At 40.2% G+C, this 22334-nt stretch overlaps 1 protein-coding gene across 2 annotated transcripts in view; it reads right to left on the bottom strand.

The window, feature by feature from the left end:
* Positions 1-1008: 1008 nt before the first annotated feature.
* The window catches only part of LCMT1 (leucine carboxyl methyltransferase 1), a 34242-nt gene continuing 12916 nt past the window's right edge, over positions 1009-22334 (bottom strand). For both annotated transcript variants that reach the window (XM_070568272.1, XM_070568273.1), the window contains 6 exons: positions 16685-16787; positions 11547-11667; positions 7903-8004; positions 6772-6863; positions 2939-3036; positions 1009-1232 (listed from right to left, as the gene is read on the bottom strand). In XM_070568272.1, the coding sequence (XP_070424373.1) occupies positions 1210-1232; positions 2939-3036; positions 6772-6863; positions 7903-8004; positions 11547-11667; positions 16685-16787 (539 nt within the window). In that variant the 3' untranslated portion in view covers positions 1009-1209. The remainder of the gene's footprint in view (positions 1233-2938; positions 3037-6771; positions 6864-7902; positions 8005-11546; positions 11668-16684; positions 16788-22334) is intronic.

Below are 22334 nucleotides of genomic sequence, written 5' to 3'. Positions count from 1 at the left end.
GAGTCCATGCGGTCGAAGAAGGGGCTGTTATCTCTCAAGGAGAGGAGAGGGCCGGGATTGCGGGTTTCTCATGGCCATTCTGCATATGCAGGTTCAGGTTCAGGTTCAGAACCCCAGCCGCATAGCCAAAAAGGTCCGCAGGTGTGGTTATGCCTTATGTTTCCGAACTGCGGGGTAAGCACTCTGGGGGCGCTATTCATCTGTATCACAACTGTATGAGTTTCCTATGGCTGCTGTAACAAATTACCACAAACTTAATGGCTTAAAACAACACAAATTTATTCTCTTATAGTCCTAGAGGTCAAAAACCTGAAATCAGTTTCACTGGGCTCAAGTCAAGGTGTTGGCAAAGCTGGTTCCTTCTGGAGGCTCTGAGAATCTGTCTTTTTGCCCTTTTCAGCATCTAGGGGCCGCCCAGATTCCTTGGCTTTCTCTCCTTTCTCCATCTTCAAAGCACATCACTCCAATCTCTGCTTCCAGCATCATACCTCCTTCCCCTGACTCTGACCCTCCTGCCTCCCCTTATAAGGACCCTTGTGATTATATCGGGCCCACCCAGATACTCCCAGATAATCTCCCCACCTCAAGAACCTTAATTGAATCACACATGCAAAGCCCCTTTGGCCATATAAGGTAACATATTCACAGGTTCAGGGTATCAGGAGTGAACATTTTAGTGGCCACCATTCAGCCTGCCACAGTAACTGAGATGAATGAGGATTTCAGCAGGCTATTCTGGCAAGGGCAGAAACGCGAACACAGAAGAGCTCCAGCATCTGGTGAAGGCTAAGCGTCAGGGTGCTAGGTGCAAGGTCAGGTGCTACAAACAAGAGCACGTGGAAGTAAATCCCAAAAGGGACACAAAGGCATGAGCTGAGTCTGACTCACAGATAAGCCAGGGTCAAAGCAGGATTCAGGATCTTTGGTTTCAACTAGTACAGAGGTGAACCAGAGCCCTCCCAGGCGGAGCGAGAATGAGCAGCAGACAAGCGGCAGAGGACCAACACATAGGCAACTGACAACTGAGATTTATTTAAAGGACAAGTCAACAGGAACAAGAACTGGTGTGACAACCCTAATAACAGAGGGCTCTCCAAGTGCGGGGTGGGGCTGGCAGGCGACGCCTCGCCATCACTTAGGAAACGTGGCATATCCACTCTGGGAGCATCAGTGGCTTCAGCTTCTGGCTCAGCATGAGCCTTGAACAGATTAACAAGTGATCTCCTTCAAACCTGAGGGGAGGAAACACACAAATGCTGCTAAGAAACGCTCACAGCGTAGAGCAGAGAAAATAGTCAGAGGTGGGAGAATACAACCCTCCTGGACGCTAGTGACCAGCTCGGGGGCACAGGCCACACATCTGGTCACTGCAGCTCTGGTCTTCTGTTTTGTAAGATGAGACTTCAGACAGAAACCAGAGGTTGGACAAGACTCTGTTTATGGGTAATTTTAAAGGGATTAAGAAAGCATTGTACAGTTTGTGGGCTCTTTGCAGTTAATGCTAAAAGTCGATCCTTTAAATGCTGAACTTGGAGCAACTGCAGACAGTTCTTCACCACACATGCAAGTACTGATATCACAAAGCAGCCAGAGGAAAGTGGGGACAAAAGAAGCCCCCTACATAAAAATATTCTATATACTTTTATTTTATAAAACCCAGAATTAACTCAATAGTATTACAAACAACCTACATTTTCAAAAGTGTGAGAAACTTTAAGTAAATTTGGACATAGCCTCGTGAAAGAATTTTTATAAAGCCATTAAAATTATGCTCAATGAGAGTTTTTAATAGTAAGGGGAAGTACTTATAGTATTAAGTTGAAAAGATCGGGAATCAAAGTTACAAATATGTAAGTTCGACTCTGCTAAAAATGAAACAATAGCTAAAAAGAGTGGAAGGAAAAAGTTATTAGAGGTTATCACTGAGTGACAGGCTTACAGGTGAATTTCTTTTCTTCATCATACTTTTTTTAGAAGTTTCCAAAGTCTCTACTAAAAATTATATTGTTTTTCAAATTGAGGGGAGGATAACAAAATAAAAACATACTAATACAGGATTTTTAAATAAAAAACAAGTTTAAAAGGACTTTGTGGGCTGAACTGCACAGCTGGGTAATTTATAAACTAGTGGAATGATAAGCCCAAGGGGGATGATTAATAGCCTTGGGCCAACCTGGAATTTTCATATAGGAGACAGTCCTCGCCTCTGATAAGTTCTTTGTTTTGTATTAGCTACCCGCCTAAAGCTGTATGTCATTTGGACACATCTGTACGAAGCTTGAAGGGCAACTACTACATTAAAGGCCAAAACTGGAATCTGAAATGGTCTCCACAGGGCTGGCAAGACCCCAAGAGATAAGCCCTGGGGAAGCAAGATCAACATGGGGCGGTTGTAAAGGAGGAACTGGATCAAGACCAAGTAACAAGAAACACTGAGACAGGGATTCACGCTCTCTCTCCACGGCCCCACTCTGCCAGGCCAGGGAACTTCTGCTTAATCATAAGGGATGAGAGGGAGCTATTCAACCCACAGCTGCATGAGTTTGTTAGAGAGATAATGAAGTGTTTTTAACATCGAGTAAACCTGGTTAAATGTTGATTAAAAAGACAAACATTGGTTACTTTTATTGAGATTATCACTTTACACTCTCAAGGTCTTTTCCCTACCAGCTGAGGAAATTCCCCAGCAGACCTGTACTGGGTGGGTAGTTGGTTGGTTTGTTTATTTTGATACATTTGCTTTATTTAAACAGTTCCCCTGATTCTCATGCTATAAAACACAGACGATATAACAGCTAATTCTCTGGATATGCTCATGGATAGATGCGTAAGATCCTCTAGATCCTTCTAGGCTGAAAGCTCCACTTATGTCTTACATTCTTAGGAGATGAAAACTTCCCCACTTCTAGGTCAAATCAACAAAAGTAAAGTCATGTACCTAGTTCACTTCCTCCTCTGGTTGCCCAACAAAGGCAGTAATGCTGCATGAGCTGCTCAAGAAGCTCCATTTCGTCCAGGAATTCAAGTGACTCTATTCTGTGGAGAATAAAAATAGAACAATATAAATTTATACGATTAAAAATAAACATGATGACCTGTAGTTATGGATATGGAAAGATGTTCATGATATACTAAGTGAGAAGAAGCAGGCTACAAAATAGTATGCATGGTGTGGTTCCATTTTAACTTATTTTTATTGAAAAAAATAAAAAATATCATCACAGAAGTCAAAAGACACATGACAACCTAGAAAAAAATCTTTGCAATACAAATAACAAAGGGTAATTTCTTTGCTATATTAAGAGGTGTCATACTTCAGTAAGAAAAACTTTAAAAACTCATTTAAAATATGGATAAAAGTTGGGGCTGGCCCCGTGGCCGAGTGGTTAAGTTCGCGCGCTCCACTGCAGGCGGCCCAGTGTTTCGTTGGTTCGAATCCTGGGCGTGGACATGGCACTGCTCATCAGACCACGCTGAGGCAGCGTCCCACATGCCACAACTAGAAGAACCCACAACGAAGAATACACAACTATGTACCGGGGGGCTTTGGGGAGAAAAAGGAAAAAATAAAAATCTTTAAAAAAAAAATTAAAAAAAAAAAAAAATATATGGATAAAAGAACAGTTCACCAGAAAGGAAGAACAAGAGGTTTTCAGTGCTATTTATGAGAAAAGAAATGTAAATTACAATACAAGAAAAAATAAAGTAAAATACAAGATGCATTTTCAGCTAACAGATTGACAAAGATCAAAAAGGCTGATATACATTTTAGCAAAGACATGGGAAAAAGGTGCTCTCCTGCATTGCTAGTAGGATCACAAAACAGTACAAACTCTCTGGAGGGTAATGTGATCATCTCTATCAATGTTTAAAATGTACATCCTTTCATTCAGCAATTCTGCTTTAAGAATTTACCCTGTATGTGTACAAGGATGTATGTTCAAGAATATTCGCTGCAGCATCATAGCCATAATGTAGTAACAGCAAAAAACCGTAAACTAGAAGAGATGTTTGAATAAATTACAACACATTCATACAAGAGGATACTGTGCAGCCATATAAAAGAACAGGGTAGGTCTATACGTATTGACACGGAACAGCCTCTAAGACATATTACAGAATTTAAAAAGCAAGTTGTTTAGTAAGTAATGTGCATAGTACACTACTGTCTACGTAAAGAAAAAGTGGGCGATACATATGCTTGCATATGCTCAGATTACTTTTGGAAAATAAAGAGGAAATTGGTAATAGTGGTTGTCTCTTGAGAGAGAAGGTAGTAAGGATGACTGGGAAGGAGTGTTTTGGTTTTTGTTTTTACTCTATACTACTTTATTCTGTTGTTTTTTTTTTTTTTTTTAAGATTGGCACCTGAGCTAACAACTGTGGCCAATCTTTTATTTTTTTCCTGCTTTATCTCCCCAAATCTCCCCAGTACATAGTTGTATATCTTAGTTGCAGGTCCTTACAGTTGTGGCATATGGGACACCGCCTCAATGTGGCCTGATGAGTGGTGCCATGTCCGCGCCCAGGATCCAAACCCTGGGCCACCGCAGCAGAGCGCGTGAACTTAACCACTTGGCCACAGGGCCAGCCCCACGGTTTTTATTTTTTTTTTATCATGCGCTTACATGACTTTTTCAAAAAAGCATTTTAAAAGTAAACTTTTAAATATATAGACACACAGAAAAATATGGACATACGGAAATAACTTTAAAATTCTTTTAATTTAAATATGGAAATATGGGCACATTGTAGGGGAAAATTCAAGATTTCCAAAAAGTATAAAGAAGAAAATAAAAAATAACCGATATTCCCATTATTCACAATAGCTATCGCTAACGTTCTAGTACTGCCATTTGTCCAGGCTGTGTGTTTGTGTGTGTGTGTGTGTGTGTGGCGGGGTGTACACACATGCATGTTTCTGTACCTGTGTATTCATTTCTGTCTTGGTACGTACGCTTAAGGGTCACATCTGAAGTGAGAATGCCTATCTACAAAGTACTGTGATTGCTTCCCAACTAATCAGAAGGCATCCAAGGTAGATTTCCTAATACCAAGTTGTGGAAAAAACAAGCTCCACATCGAAAGCTCCAGGATGGTTACTACCAAGTGTAACTCTCAGGAGACACTAGATTGTGAAGCTGCTCACTAGAATGTGAACTCCACAAGGGCAGGCATGTCTTTTGGCCTGTTTTGATCATTGTTGTAACTCTTGTGCTCAGAACGGTGCATGGCACACAGTAGGCACTCGGCATTTGTTGAATCAATAGGCCTGCCTTGGACTTCTCCTTACACACAGTATCTAGCAAAAGCTCTTGGTAAATGCAGACAAACTATGAGGCACACACAGAGTTGGGAAGACTACTCAGCATGGGGAAGACAGACGAAAGCCCATCCCGCCTCTGGCTCTGTTAAGGATCCATGTTGCTGTCTACAAAACGCCATGTTAACATGAGACAAATGACTACCCAGAAGCAAGCTGCTCCCCTCATGGCTGTGCCAGTTACAGACTCCTCCCTGGGTATCTAGAGGAGTTGTTACAGCGTTTCCATTACAGATGCCAGGCCAGGGCTATTCAAAACAGTTGTCTTGACAAGCGGCAAATGAAAATCAGCCTGTGGGAAAGGAAAATTCTAGAAGAATCCAGGAAGCATTGATCTGATCATGTGGAGACAGCACTTTCACAAACCTTCAAGGCTTTGACAAACATACTTGGAAAAAATAGTGATACTTCTAAAAGTTAATATGAAGCTCTGTGGAAAAGCAAGACCAAAAATTCTTCTCATCTTGCAAGAGACCAAAAGCTCTACCTCTAAGGTCCCCAAAGGCAAAAGGAAATACAAATCAGGAAGTAAATAGTAATTATAAAAAAAGAATTAAGCTGGCACTAACACTGTCCAGAGACATATATGGTGATGTTCCCTCTAGAGTTGTTTCTAACAGGAAAACTAAAGTAAAACAAAATAAAAAATAAGACGCCACAACTAAATGCTCAGCTATAAACATTACTTTTTAATTACTTTAAAATTATTACTATCACTATAATATATCCACATATCAATATAAATATTCTGCATCATCAAACAAGATGTGATAACCCTCAACATTTTGATATGTAAAGATAAATACAATCTATTGTTCAGTTTAACAAAGGGGAAGGTGGTCTACAGACCAACATGTGTAACATGCATCCACTGATTCAAAACAGAAATAGACATTTCAGTCAATATTTATCTTCACATACACATAGAAAAAGAATACACCCCAACTTATTAACAGCAGCTATCGCTGGAGGGTGCAGCTCCAGAGTGCACTGCCACTTCATACTTCATGTACTTTACATTGCTTGGAAATTGTTTTAGAACAATGGGTACGTATTTCTTTTAGAAGGAGAGAAAAAGTCCATTTAAAAATCTGCGAGCAGACTTCCCCCCACTTAGGAGCCCCTGGGCAAGGTCATTTTCCTCCCACTCCACAACACAGGGATTATGCAAAATTTCCACTGCAGAGGTTGCTCTGGGAATTTCCCAGGTGTAACTGCTTATTTTGACTAAAATAATCTGTTTTGGCATAAACCCTATCTCAGCTAACAGCTAATGAGGTACTCTCAAGGTGCTATCAACGTTTAATCTACATTAACAGGTTAACCTGTTTCAAAATAAGTCTAGTTAGGGTTTTGGGGTTTTTTTTTTTTTTTACATTAAAGGATACAGAAAATTATGTCTTTAATTGAGTTAATTATCACGGAGCTAACTCTGGCCAATCCCATACCTGCTCACTTCAGCTCGAGGTAATCTGCTGTACAATTCCATCATGTTGACTGCCGATGCTGTTTCCCACCCATTTGACAGGAGCCGTTCTTTCTAAAATGTGCAGTGGAAAGAAACAAGAACTACAAAGCACTGTTGTACAAATCCAGGACGCTCTTCAAGCACACAAGAATTTCTTTTAGATGACTCCTCTTTCAAAAGCCCGTTCTGGACCCTAACATCTTTCTTCTTTTTACTGTCCAGTTTTCTATATTGAACATGAATTGTTATAATGAGGGAAAACTCACTAACGTACATGTAAAGAGAAATAAAGCAAGAAACTTTTCTACGAGCAACAGCTTTTCAAAGTGCTCTAGTGGTAATGTGATGTAAGATGTAAAAACTAACCTATTTCAATGGGGGGTGGGGAGGGAGGTGTTTCTTCAGCAAAAAAACGACATTTTTTTAAAAGGAACAGGGGGCTATTATAGATTCCAAGAGATTTAAGGGACATATCAATCAAGTACAAAGTGTGGACCACGTCTGGATCCTGATTTAAACACACCAACTACAAACATTTTTTTTTAAACAACTGGGAAAAACTGAATATGAACTAGGTATTAGCTGCTATGAAGTAGTTATTGTCGATTTCCAAGGTATGATAATGGCGTTACCATTATCCTCGGGGGAAGAAAGTCCTTACTTGTAGGAGAATCACAGTGAAGTATTTAAGGGGCAAATGATATACTAGCTGTGATTTGCCTTAAAATATTCCAAAGACAACACTACCAAAAAAATTTGGGGGATAAACAAAACAATGCTGACAAAATGTTATTAATTATTGAAGCTGGCTAATGGGACATGGATGTTCATTTTACTATTCCCTCTACTTTTATGTTATTTGAAAAACTGCATAATAAAAAGTTAAAACAATAGGGTGTAAGACATGTAAATTTGCATTTTCCATACCAAGACGGCAGCACAGGGCTTGGATTTTCCTAGCATGATGAACCAGCGGCCCACATGGAGCCCTAGCTGCCTGTGTAGGCAGGCACTCAATAGGGCTTCTCACATTCTCTTATCTGTGAAGGGAGGATGCCATTTCTCGGTTGGCTAATGGTACAAGAGGATGTTGCAGTCTCTGCTCTCTGACCTGCGACTCTAATGACTTGCAGGTTTCCACTCCCGCCAGGTCACACTGTCGTCTCCGCAGGTTTTCAATCATGATCTGCCCAAACCGATCATCCATGTTCACCTGGGAAAGGAAAAGAGGAGGCTAGGCATTGCCATAAGAGTTTCTTTGTTTCTTAAATATGCAAAATAACACAAAAACATCCTATTTCTAACCAGTCAAGGCTGATGATTGATAACACCTAGTGCAGGTAACAGAACCCTGTGAGCAGTGCTAATGGGAGCATAAGCTGGCACAGTCCCTTGAAGGGCAACTGGGCAGTGCACATGAACTGTAAACATTCAGCCTGTGATCCAACAATTCTACTGCCAGCAATCTGTCCGACAGATATACTCACACGTGTATGCAAAGATGCAAGAATGTTTACTGTAGCATTACGTATTGTAAGAAGAATCTGCAAAGAATTTACTCATCATTTGGCGTAAAACAAATTCTGGCACGTTCTTGTAATGAAATACTAGATAGCCATGAAAACAGGAAAGGAAGATAAATAGACAGACAGACGGAAAGATCTCTAAGATAAACTCTTGAAAAGTAAGGTACAGAGGAATGTGTATAGTATGCTCCTATCTGCCTTTAGGGAAAAAAATCTCTCTCTCTCCATTTATATATGCATGGAAAAATTCTGGAATATGGCAATGTTGCTTCCCAGGTTAGACGCCAAGGTCTGGTGTAGGAGAGAGACTTACTTTTCCTTGTCTACCTTTTTACACTATTTGATTTTTTTTCCTGCACGTGGCATTACTTTTTGAATACAAAAACTAGTTTAAAAATCCACAATTAATCTATATATGTTCACAAATGTCACAAAACAATATTAAGTACACTAGAGTAGCATACACATTATTATTTTGTCATATATAAGGTATCAAAAATTCTTCACTTTAATAATATGTAAAATGATTCCCAGAGTTCACAGGACAATGATACAAGACAAGAACCAATGCTATTCTTTTTTGGTTGATGAGTAAGGCTTATGTGGCACTAATGATCAGATTGCACACTATTCATTCAGGAGAAAAGGGTGTTTCTCAGCACACACTCCATCATTTTATTGCCTCGGTTTGAATCCTGGCTTGACACGTAATAGCCGTGAGGCTGTGGGCAAGCTGCCTAACCCCTCTGTGCTTCAGTCCCCTTACCTGTAAAACCAGGGTAGTACTAGTACCCACCTTGTGGGTTGCTGTGGTAATTAAATAAGTTAATATATTTAAAATTCATAGAATAGCACCTGCTATATAGCAATAAGATTTTAAGAATTTGCTATCATTATCATTATTGAAATTATCATCCATGTGGTTCTGTCACTTTAATTTTGTTTTTTTAGGAAGATTATCCCTGAGCTGACATCTGCTGCCAATCTTCCTCTTTTTGCTGAGGAAGACTGGCCCTGAGTGAACACCCGTACCCACCTTCCTCTACTTTATATGTGGGATGCCTGCCACAGCATGGCTTGATAAGCAGTGCATAGGTCTGTAGCCAGGATCCAAACTGGCAAACCCAAGGCCACTGAAGCAGAACATGCGAACTTAACCTCTGCGCCACCAGGCCAGCCCCCTGTGTCACTTTAAACTACTACTAAGGAAATAATGTAAGGCATGTAAGCAATTAATATACGTGAAGATGCTGATGATTTTGTATTCATTAGAAAATTATTGACTTAAGTTAAATGTTTATTATTTGCAAAGTGAAGGTGGTGAGTGGAATTTGAACCAGTTTAGGCACAGCTGTGGACAACATACTGAATATTGGCATAACCCCAGGCCTGCTCTAAAGTGACAGGGTCTGTGGTCAAAATTCACTTAATCCACCATCTCCATATGGTACTGAATAAATGTTTGTTGAATACAAGAATACATAAATGAAGCAAGGTGAACGAAGCAGTACTCATCCGAAATGTGAGGAAACATGGAAAGCAGAATTCATTTTCCCCAGGAATGATATTCTGAAAGCGAAGACAGCTTCCCAGGATTTATTCACATCAAAAAACAAAAGACTGGGGCCAGCCCTGTGGTTGAGTGGCTAAGTTTGCGAGCTCCGCTTCGGCAGCCCAGGGTTTCACCAGTTCAGATCCTGGGCGCGGACATGGGACCACTCATCAAGCCATGCTGAGGCGGCATCCCACATAGCATAACCAGAAGGACCTAGAACTAGAATATACAACTATGTACTGGGGGGCTTTGGGGAGAAGAAGAAGGAAATGGAAAAAAAAATGGAAGATTGGCAACAGTTGTTAGCTCAGGTGCCAATCTTAAAAAAAAGACCGATGAGGTCAGCTACCTTTATATCCATTAACCAAGGACTGAAGACTGAGTCTGAGGAACGTCCCCAGTTAAAGAGAGGGAAGGAAGAAAAGTCAACCTACCCAGAACCACCTAGACAGGAACCTGGACTGGGGCGGGGGCTGGGAAGGAGATCAGGAGACCAAGGTCAACCCTAGATCTGTCCATAATTACATGACACTGGGCAAGGCCCTTTACTGCACTTATCTGTAATAAAATTTTAAAATAAAATAAAATGAGATAAAAAAAAATCAATAAAACTAAAATAAACAATAAAAACAGCTACAGTGTATTCAGAGCTTATCATGCGCCCACTGCTGTACATCTCATGAATTCCTGTAATAGCTAGAGAGGGAGGCATTCTTATCCCTTTAAAAACAAAGAACTGGGGCTCAGAGAGATCCAAATAATAGCTAATACTTAAAGCTGAGCAACCCTGTAAATGCTTTCCATATATTAACTCATTTACTCCTCATAACAAACCTATAAAGTAGCAACTATTATTATCCTCATTTTTCAGATGAGGAAAAAGGCACAGGGAAGTTATGTAACTTGTCCAGGTCACACAGCTAGGCAGTCTACCTCCACGGCATGGACCCCTCAACCACCAAGCAATCCTGCCTAAGGTCACACAGCCAATAATAAGAACTAGGGCCAGGATTTGGACCCAAGTTGGATAACTCCAACGTTCCAAAATATAACCCTTTCTTCACTAGATCAGAAGAGGCAAACAGGTAGCCAGTGGACCAAAGTCAGTGATTTCAGAAATTAGGAAATTTTACTTAAAATCCTACATTTCCAACTTCTCCTGAAAAATCGGGAGTTCTGGCAACTCTAGGTTCACAGGCCCACAAGGTATCTATTAGTTGGAAGTGACTAGTGGCTGCTCCCATGAAATGGGACATGGGTGCACCAGTTCACCATAGTCCGCACCACTCCACAGTATCCCACACCTGGCCAACTTCCTCCATTTGCATCACCTGCCTGCCTCTGAAGGCATTTGAGTTTGCTACCCCTACACTGATAACAGCCAAAATTCCCTCCATCGAGGTCTATGACTGCATAGTAAATATAACAGCAAAATAAGAACTCAATAAACTTTCATAAAGGCCCAGTTAGAAGTTCCAAAAACTGGATGAAAGTTTGCAGGAAGTCAAGAAATCAGGGGTACTGGGCTTGCTGGAATCCATTAATTAATACAGGAGTTATGTGAATGGCCGGAGGCCGGAGGAGTAAGTGGAAACATATACTGAGGATGCTCAGAGAGGGAAAGCCATCACAGAAGTTCTATGCAGAATACAAATTTCTTGTGCTTCCTTTTACCTGTTCGTAGTTTATGAACATGGCAGTCTCAAAATTGTTGGCTGCCCACTTGAGAAGGTTTGCAGACTGCTCTGGAGTCATGTAAACCAGCACACATTCAGTCATCAGGAGTGTCGGTAATCTTAAGAGAAGAAAAAAAGGGCACGTAAATATGTTTTCATCAAATTAGGACCCTCTAGTTGTACACATGTTGCAGTACTGGCAGGACAGTTCATACCCCAGGAAAACCAGAAGCACTGAGCAAGGACACTGTCAGTCAATGCAGTAATACAAGTGTAATACTACCATGACCCAAAATTTTATACTGTAAAAAGGTGAGCAAGGAGTCAAGATTTGTCTAGCCTATGAAAATGTGTTTAACGTATACGGCAGACACACAAATTCTCCCCTACTGTGCACCCACACCGTGGCAGTAAGAAACTACAGATTCTCCCATTCAGTAGGTGGAGCGTATTTCCCTTCTCCTGGAATCTAGGTTAGTCATATAACTTGCTTTGGCCAACAGAACAGTTACAAACATAATGCAAACAGAAGCTGGAAAATCACTTGCACACTAGAGCTTGCTCTTTTGCTGCACTTGGAAACCTGAAACCACCATCTGAATGAACCCAAGCTAACTTGCTCTAAAAGGGGAGGCCCCATGGATGAGAATGAGGCAGCCCAGCTGAAGTGAGCTCCCAGCTGACCTGTCCAGTGTCCACAGGTGAGTGAACCCCAGGAGTTATCAGCTAAGCCTGGCTCCCAGCAGAACCATCACCCCAGCTAAGCCCAGCCAAAATTGTCAATGCACAGAATCCTGAGCAACTATATTGTGAGTTGTTTTAAACCACTGAATTTGGAGGGATTTGTTACAAATCAAGAGCTAACTGAAACAATGTTGAAATATTGATAGTCAATTAGAATTTAATTCTTCTTACATGCTTTTACCATCAAGAATTGAAAACAATATGAATAATCTTCAAGAAATTACATTATTTGTTAGTATGCATTCTGATGTACTAGTCCCAAAGTGATGAACGAATTATGAAATAAGAAAAAAGCAACAAACTCCTACAGAAACATTTAAAAGCCTTAATTTTTGAAAGGGAACTCCGGCAGCCCCAAATCATGCAAGCCAACTGGACGTAACTTGTGGGTACGCTCCTCTTTCAGCTTGCTTATTCTTTATCTCACTCCAAGATTTGGGGAAGGAAGAGTAATTTTCTTTACCTTTCCCTACTCGACTACCTGGGACAGGGTCAGTGCTGACAGGACTGGTGAAGCCTAAAGAAACACTCCCTTGTCCATGTTTCTAGAACTCTATTCCATTGGTTTATTTCTGCTTCATTTGTTGCTCCTTCTCTAACTCCTTCACTGGATCCTCTTTCCATCTCTTTCCCTAAATATTGATGTTCCTCATGGATAGTTGCTATTTCTCCCACAAAAAAAGGGGTTATTTTTGTCTGTTTTTATTGGCAGGGGATCTTAGAAGATAAATTTTATGAAATCAAACGCCCAACAAGAAATTACTTGAAAAGAACATGGTACATCCACCCAATGGACTGCTGGGCAGCTTCTTTATGGTGTTTTAGAATTGTATTTATTGACATGAAAGCTATCTGTAGTCTCCAGACTCAAGTGGCCTATTATATGCCCCCCCATGTTTCTTCAAAGCAGGTACAACAAGAGTAATTAACCAGTTGATTGTAATTAGCTGTTTAATGTGTCTTTTTCTCACACAATAAGGCAAGCTGTTTTGTTCATGGCTCTATAGCAAATATCTGTACATAGGAGATTCTCAACTGTTTGATGACTGAACGAATAAATAAATAAGTGAATATATATGTATACATAGACACATATATACAGATACATATAGAGAGATAGATTTGCTGCTTTTAAAAGTTCCAAAATTGTATGCATAACATGATCAAGTTTTAAAGAAAAATATATAAATTTTGACAAAATTTATTAAGGTGGTTATCTCTGGGTATTAGGATTATGAATTATTTTTATCTGCTCTTCTAGGAACCATCAGCAACAGCTAAAACTACACAAATCAATGATTGCTCAGAGATGTTTTTAAAAATAACTATCAAACATCATTGACTGCTAACATTTATTGTTGGGTTCTATTATTATCCTCATTTGTCAAAGGAGGAACCGATATTCACAGAGGTGAAGTAAGCTGTCCAAGGCCACAGTCTACTGCATGTTCCCAGCAGAATTCACACCTGTCCAGCCGACCTCAGTACTTGGCTTCATGATCACTACACCCTTAGAAAGAAAGGCCGCCCATAAGGAAATGCTGGCTTTGACCCAACAGTACCAACTGTCCCCTGTTTTGCTTATCTGCATTTCCTTTTTTTTGGCCAGTGAAATGTTATATAACTTAAGTTTTAAAAATATATGTATCCAAATGCTTCCTGGACCCAACTGTACCATGGTACAAAAAAACTGAAGGCACTAAATGCAGAGGAAAGAGAATTAAATCTGAGTTGCAAACAAAATTAGAAATCAGAAAGAAAAACATTAAAAATAATATTTTTTAAAATTAACAATAATCTAAGTCTAAACCCCCACATTATATCAATAGAAATGATCAGAAAAAGTGAATGAGTGAAAAAAAGTTCCAAAAACCTCATCTAAGACTTTGATAATTAGAGAAATACAGTTTCAAAAATCTTTTCAATGCAAAAGGTAACCGTTATAAGATATTAACGTGCGAAAGCTAGGTGAAGAAGGCTATATGGGAATATTTTGTACAATTTTTACAACTTCTTTGTAGATCTGATTTGAAAATGAAAAGTTAAAAATGCTTACAAAATATTTTTAACAGGTAGCCATTAGCAATATTAAAAACAGGACTAATACTTTTCAAAATATAACTGACAGAAAAGACAGCTCATAAAGGAAAATATATAGAACACAAATGTCATATCAATTGTTTTTCATCCGTTTTGTAGATCTCCAAAAGTGAGGCGAACTTCCCTATCAAGAGCTACCCGGTTTATAACTGATTATTTCCTGATCTTTCAGCGCTTTTGCCAAAACAGTGGTTCCTGCAACTGTAGCTGGATTCAGATGGAACTTACTGAGTGTGCCTATTATGCGCCAGTTTCTGTTCAACTGTTTTCATATGCATTACTTAAATTAATCTTCAAAACCATCCTGTGAGGTCGTTTTCATCCCACTTCATAAAGGAAGAAACTAAAGCTCAAAGAGCTTTTGTATTGTTTTTTTAAACAGCCCCTGTGAAATAACTAACAAGCAGGAGAGGTCAGATCGGAACCACGATAAAGATTCCAAGACTCGTGCTCCCCTCATTCAGAGGGAGCTCCAGGCTTACCAGTATCAACTTCAACCACTAACGTGCCCAAGAAAACCACTGGTGTCCTTGAACGTCAACACTTCCCTTCTGCTTAAAGCACACACTACACACTGCAACCTGTGAACAGTGTAAGGAGTTCCTCAAAGAATAAAAGAGGCATAAATACTCTTTACAGTATATTGACCTTGCTCTCTGAACACTCACAGTGAGACAGACTCAGAAAATAAAGCTGGAGTGACAGCACTGGGTCAATTAGAGCTGTCTCTAACATTTAGGCAGTGGATATGTAAATCCTAACAATGAAAACCTGGTTGATGATTCTAGGCTGAATACCTAAACAAGAACTTCAAAATGCAGACACGAAAGCCATTACCACATTAATGAAAGACGTGTTAGAAAGATTGTTTTAACTCCCTACTTCCCTCCCTCTACTGCCCAAAGCTCACCTGTATTTGCCCTCCTCCCTCCTCTCTCAGGAGAATGGGGTCTTTCTCGTCCCTGGAAGGCTAGTTAACCAGAGTCCGTGCTCTACATCCCCTCCCTCCCTTCTTCTCTAGCAATGATTTCCTGAGTTGCTAATTTCTTTCATCGTTTGCCACTGATTCTTTGCCTTCAATTTATTCTTTAAACCAACATTCCCTTGACCTTACCTTCCCCTTAAACCTCTCCCTTGAGTTACTCACTTTGAATATTCTTGAAAGTGTCATCTTCACCTACAGTAGAACTTACAGACTTGTCTTTACCTCCCACTTTTTACCTCCAATCTGATTTTGACCAGCATCTTTATGCTAAAACCACATATCTCACTTCTCTCCTCTGCTCCCCCAAAGGTTACCCACTCTCAAGAATTTGGTGGGAACCCTTCTGGTCCATTTTAAAAATACTTTTGTGATGTGTATATGTAATCATGAAAATATAGTATTTTGGGGGGTTGATTTTACATAATTGGTATCACACTGTGCATATTACTCTGCAACTTGATTTTTTTTTTTTTTAACTAACATCAAGGTTTTGAGTTCTTTCCATGTTGATCTAAGCCATGCAATTTACATGTTATTCAGCCATTCTCCTCCTAATGGACATTCAGGTTGTTTCCAATTTTCTACTAAAAACAGTGGCTTCTATGAACATCCTCCTTGTACATTCATACAGACCTTCTCAAAGTGGACACACTCAGAAGTGGAACTGCTATATCATATGGTACACACATTTGCAATTTTACTAGATACTTCCAGATTGCTTCTCACAATGGTTGTACCAAGTTCACTTCCACCACTGGTATATAACCATTCCTTTCCCCAGTGTCCTTGCCAACACTTGATATTGTCAAGACTTTTACATTTTTGCCAACTTGGTGAGAGTAAAATAGAATTTCATCTGACTACTATGGAGGTTCAATATGTATTTCATATGCTATTCAGTTTCTTTTTTGAGCTGCCTGGTCATCTATCCTTTGCCCATTTTTCTATGGGACTTTTTTTTTTCAATAACTGTTCTTTATTTATTCTGAATGCTGATCCTTTCTTTATATGTTACAATTATATGGTTCTATGCATATAATCATGTTCTCTCAAACTTTGTTTATGATACTAGGCATCAGAAATTTATAAAAGCAATACAAGTGATTCTAATGTGAAAAGAGACTTGAGAAACACTCCTTCTAAAAAATTTCAGAAAACTACTCTAAGTAGCAATGAAATGATAAAAATAAAAATGGTAAAAAAAAATTAAAAAATAGGACACAGGTATCATGTTGCACTTCCAAGTGGCTTTATCTCATATTAGCATGAAATCACAAATGCATAAGAGGTTAAAAAAAAAATCTCACTGTGTATTCATGTTACATTTCTTTAGTTTCTCTTCCAGTTCAGGTAAATCTCGGAGATCTGCTCCAATAATAGCATATCTCTTTGAATCCAACATTTGTCCATCTGCAAATGCAAGAAAAGATAATTTCAACAGAAATTAATCAAGAAGAGATTATCATTTCAATGGATATGGCTTATTCAAAATTAATTTTATTATTTTTTTCCATTATAAAAATATACGCTCATCATAAGAAAAAAATAGCTAAGAGGAGGGTGAAAATTAACCAAAGTCACACCTTCCAAAGATAACTATTAGTGTTTTGGTATATAACATTCCAGCCTTTTTTCTTATGTGCTTAAACACAACACAAACACATCCTCTCTCTTTCTCACACACATACACATACCCGCCAAACAGAAAAAAGAAAATGGGGCCACTTAATACTTGTTTCGAAAACTCCTTTTCCTACTTAACAACAGTATCAGGAACGTCATTCTCTGTAATGATTTCATGGCATTCCACTGAGTGGATAAAACAACTTACTTAGCTGATCCCTCACTATTAGACGTGGCATTGCCAAGTTTTCTCTGTCTAAGGCGCTGCAGTGAGCATCCCTGTAGACACATCATGAAGCACCCGTCTAATTATTTCTTTAAAGGAAGTGCACAGTAAACTACCTTAAAGAAATGACCGGACGGGTGCTTCATGATGTATCTGCAGGATGCTCACTGCAGCGCCTAAGACAGAGATGCTATTTAAGGGTACAAACTTGCAGGGAGCAGTAAATAAGTCTTAGGGATCTACTGCACAGTATAGTGAAGACAGACAACAATATCGTATTATAATCATCAAACCTGCTAAGAGGCTAGATCTTAATTATCTCAAACACTAAAAAGAAATGATAATTATGTGACGTGACAGAGGTGCTAATTATCACTACAACGGCAATCATTATGATATGTAAATGTGTCAAATTTACATGTTGTACACATTAGATTTACACAATGTTGTGTACCAAATATATTTAAATTTTAAAAAAGTAGGTTACTGTAAGTGGAATTAGGAGATAAAGGGTAAGCTTATTTAAATGTTGGTGCTGATTAGCAGGCTGCTCTCTAAATGTTGTGCCAATCTGTGAGATACTATGTTTAAAAGAAAATAGTTTATGTACTAAACTATTTACAAATAAAATAACCTTTGCTTTAAAATATTCCAGCGAAGACGGGTGGAATGGTATATATGGAGGTTCTCAAGCTGGGGCAGGCACCAGAATCACACATTGAGGGGCTCCACTCCTGAGTTTCTGATTTGGTAGATTTTCCAAAAGTAGAAATCTGCATTTCTAACAAGTACCCAGAGGGTGCTGATGCTGCTAGTCTGGAACCACACTTTTGGAACCACGGTACAGATGAAATGAAATTGGCAATAAAGTTAGGTGACGGGTACAGGGAGGTTCATTGATCTAGTCACAGTATTTTTATGTATGCTGAAAATTTTTTCAATCAAATCTCAAAAAAAAAGATTATAATAAAAAAGAAAGAAAACTGCTTGACTGTTTACTCCAAGTACTGTTCACTCAGCTTCCTCAAGTGTACAAACCTTGGAAGGAGTTGAAACATCCAACAGCCATTCTGTACCACTGCTAACAACTCAGGTTCTCTTGGCTCTGAGAACCCACAGCAAAAAATCTGGAAAAGGCTAAACAATAGCATGTAAGCAGGTTCTCACTTACGATCTCGAGAACCCCATTTGGCTGATTCAAGTATATTTGGCCACACACCATAAGCTAAAAGCAGCACCTCCTGGGAACCTGCTAGATGTCAGGAAAGCACTAAAGGGCAAGTAGGGAAATCCAAAGTCAGCCCCGGGGTGCCACAACACCCAAGTCTGGAAAACAATACAAAGAATACAAAGAATATGGAGGCACCTGTCTGCCCTGTTATGAAGGCAAATAATGATCTGTGCCTTCTTGCAAGTAACATGTATTACTGAGTTTTTCCATCCCTGACCAAAACAAAACACCAGAATTTTGAAGCACGCAGCTCCCCAGGACCATGCAATTCAGGGGAGACAAATCTCACTCAGAGATTAGGATTGAAAGGTAGCACGGGAAACAAAAATGGCACATTGTCACGATTTCTCTTACAGACTGAGCGCAAGGTAGAGCAGAGCGGAAGGGGCTGGAGACTTGCGCACTCGCCACCCGGCAGTGGCGCAGCCATATATGACGACATGCTGGCATACCTCACGGGAAGCAGACTACAAGATGACTCCAAGGTCTCTTTTAATGACAGAATCTGATGGCTCTATTAATGCACACCCCACCAAGATTCGTTGACCCTCTGAAGTCAGGAGCTACTCAAGCTGTGCAGAAATAGTACACCCAGTATCTGCCCTCAAAAGATGCCTTACCCTTATTTTGCCGGCAACAGAATGTATTTGGGAGAGGATACAGGCTCAGAGCAAGTTTCGAAGGAGCTTTACTATTCTGAGAAAATATGCCATTTTTATAAAATCTCACACTGGCAGGAGAACACGGGAACAACAGGAATCCACTGGTGCATCTGGAATGTTTCTAAGAGCTGGGATTTCAAATAACTTGTTCACCAAAGTGAGATGCACAATCCCTTCCTTTTCTCTTATATTCTATTTCATAAGAGAAACGGGGGGTGGGGTTGAAAGTGTTTTGTGTGATACTCATACAAGAAGAATTTTCTAAAGGAACAGATCATACTCATCTCCAATTAACACTGGAGGGCCAATTAACACTGATTTAAAACTTCTGTGTTGCTACTTGTAGTTTTTTTGTCATCAATACTAAGAGAATTTGAGAGGGAGGAGAAGCCTTGAAAATATAACACCATAATATGGCTAAAAAATTAAGAACAAATTTACCCACAGCCAGAATGAAAAGACAGTTATGAAAATCCCATTACTCAGGCTTGGCCATTATTGCATTAAAGCAGTGGTTCTCAATCAGGGCAACCGTGTCCCTAGGGAACATGTGGCAATGTCTGGAGACAGTTTTGGTTGTCACAACTGAGGGATGCTTGTGGCCAGGGATGCTGCTAAACATCATACATTGTATGGGACAGTCTTCCACAACAGAGAATTATCCAGCCCCAAATGTCAATACTGCTGAGGTTGAGAACCTTACAATGAAGTTACACACAAAAACTCAAAGACTACTAGTCAATACTAAAATTTTAAAAATCCTTAAATAGTCCTAATCATTATCTGATAGGGAAACTTAACATGCTGTGGCTTTCTACCCAGGACATAGTTCCCAAGATGAAAGCTCTCTTTGGAGTGAATCTCAGCAGGCTGGGCTTTGGTCTCAAACAGCCCTGATACCAGATTTCTACTCTGCTAGTTCCTAATCACATGCCTCCGGACAAGTTACATAACTACTCAAGGCTACCTCTCTTTCAAACACAAAATGTGGATAACGCCAACCTCAGATGATTATGGTTAGGATTAAAGGCAGTGCCAAAGTGCTGAGCTCAATGGTTCCCAAACTGTACCGAGGTGCCCTGGGGTGGCAGAGCAAACCACAAGGGCATAGTAGGATATTTTAAGTGTTTGAGGGAAACACAGAGACACTCAACACAGATCAGCTGTAAGCAAACTACTAGCTCAAGGCAATCACAGTTTCGACTTTATCCTTCTCTGCATCCCTTTCAATGACACCTCTGTGAAGCTGTTTCCTCAGATGTGGCTGTGATTAAAAGCCAGTCCTGCTGGAACATCACTGTGGAACAGGTGGTGTTCAGTCCGACTCCAAGGTGAAGCCATGATGTGCCCAACAGGGGCACATCCCAGGAGAAGGAACTGTGGTTATTTAAGAGAGAAATAAAAATAGTATCCGTTGTTGCAATTTGCATGTGTTAGTTTTTTTCAAGTGACTAGTAAATTGTGAGGACATAAATACTTAGAATGTTTGACCCCAAGTCATTAACAAACAGAACCGTTGATGTGTCTTTTGGCCTAGGGGCACCATGGAAACATTACTCTCTGAGACACTTAGGGCACAGTGAACCAAGAAAGGCTGGAGCCCCTTGGCCCAGCTCCCTGCCTAGTACACGGTGGGGGTCTTCTGTGGAGACAAGTCCACAAGTGATTCAATCCAGGCAGGTGCTTGAACGAGCCCAGTTGAGGAGTTCACCTAGATGAACCCAACACAAACTCCCAGACTGCAGAATTGTGAGCTCAATCAATGGTGGTTGTCTTAAGCCAGAGGCTTTGTGGTGGTTTGTTACAGAGCAGTGGTTTGCTGCAACAGCTCATACAAGCTTTAATTATCTGCTTCATGAAGCTCAAGCCTAGAAAAGGTTCATGAGAAAGTGGAAGATTTACACAATGTACCACACACTGAATCCACAGTGCATGCAAGTAGCGATGTCTTCCATCACCTCCAGGTGAGCATTTCAAGAGAGATGCGTTCTACATGCTGCTGACTCGCAGTGAATCCTATCAATCTCATTCAATGATAGTCTATTATTATTCAGGATTGCCAGGTGTTCTTTTAGGTCCATAGATTTTCCTAGAACACTTTAGTTAAAAAAAAAAAAAGGTTGTAAAATGGAGACAGCCTCAGGTGGATTTCCAGACCATATGGAAGATTTGCTTGTTCATCTGTCCATCTGTCCACCCAGCTCTCATTATGTCCTGGGCACTGAGCCAAGTTCTTGGAATAAAGAGATGAACAAAAAGACATGGTCCCTGCCCCCATGGGCTTTACAATCCAGCAGGGGAGATGAAGAGTGAACAAGGACACGGGTGGGAAGTGCTGCAAAGTAGCCTGTGGGAGTGCATAATAGGTTTCCCACTTCCCTTACACGGGAGTCCGGAGCTCTTAGCACGGCCCAGGAGATCCTGCGTGGTGCAGCACCTGACACCTTCTTCAGCTTCATCTGGAACTGTGCACCTCTTCCACCTCCAGTTGCAGCCGCACTGGCCTTTAGAGTTCCTTGCATGCTCCTTCCTTCCCTAAGCCTGCCTTGTTGAGACAATCTTCTCCCTAGATAGCTTCTCCTTCTAAGGCTCAGATGAACTGCCCGTTACCACTCTGAAATGCTTTTATTTGTTGCTCCTTTTACAGTCACGCATCACGTAATGACCAGGGTATGTTCTGAGAAACATGTCACTAGGTGACTTCATTGTGTGAACATCACAGACTGCATTTACAAAAACCTAGATTGTATAGCCTACTACACACCTAGTCTTATATGATACTAATCTTATGGGACCATCACCATATATGCAGTCTGTTGTTAACTGAAATGTCCTTAGGTGGTGCACGACTGTACTTATGTTCATCTAATTCCACAAAGGAGTTGAGATGGATTACAAACACACAAACACATTCATTCATTCTAGCATTCAGGTATATATTTATTCAGTCAACAATCTTCTCGCTGGAGAAGCGGTGATGAACAAGACAGAAGAGGTCCCTGCTCTCATGAGGCTTACTCCCTAGACGAGGGAGAGAGAAAATGAATCACTGAACAAATGAATAATCAAGATAACGTCCGAGTATTAAGTGCCATGAAGAAACTAAAAGAGGGTGATGAGAGGAGAGTCAGACTAGAGGAGGAGGGAGAGGGTCTTCAGCCGGGTGGTCAGGGAGGGCCTCTCTGTGGAAGCAGCAGCTGAGCTGAGACACGGCA

The sequence above is a fragment of the Equus przewalskii genome, chromosome 12, assembly GCF_037783145.1.
Source record: "Equus przewalskii isolate Varuska chromosome 12, EquPr2, whole genome shotgun sequence".
Classification (NCBI taxonomy): domain Eukaryota; kingdom Metazoa; phylum Chordata; class Mammalia; order Perissodactyla; family Equidae; genus Equus; species Equus przewalskii.
The sequence above is the reverse complement of the archived record's forward strand: the minus strand, read 5'-3'. Positions and strand labels throughout refer to the sequence as shown.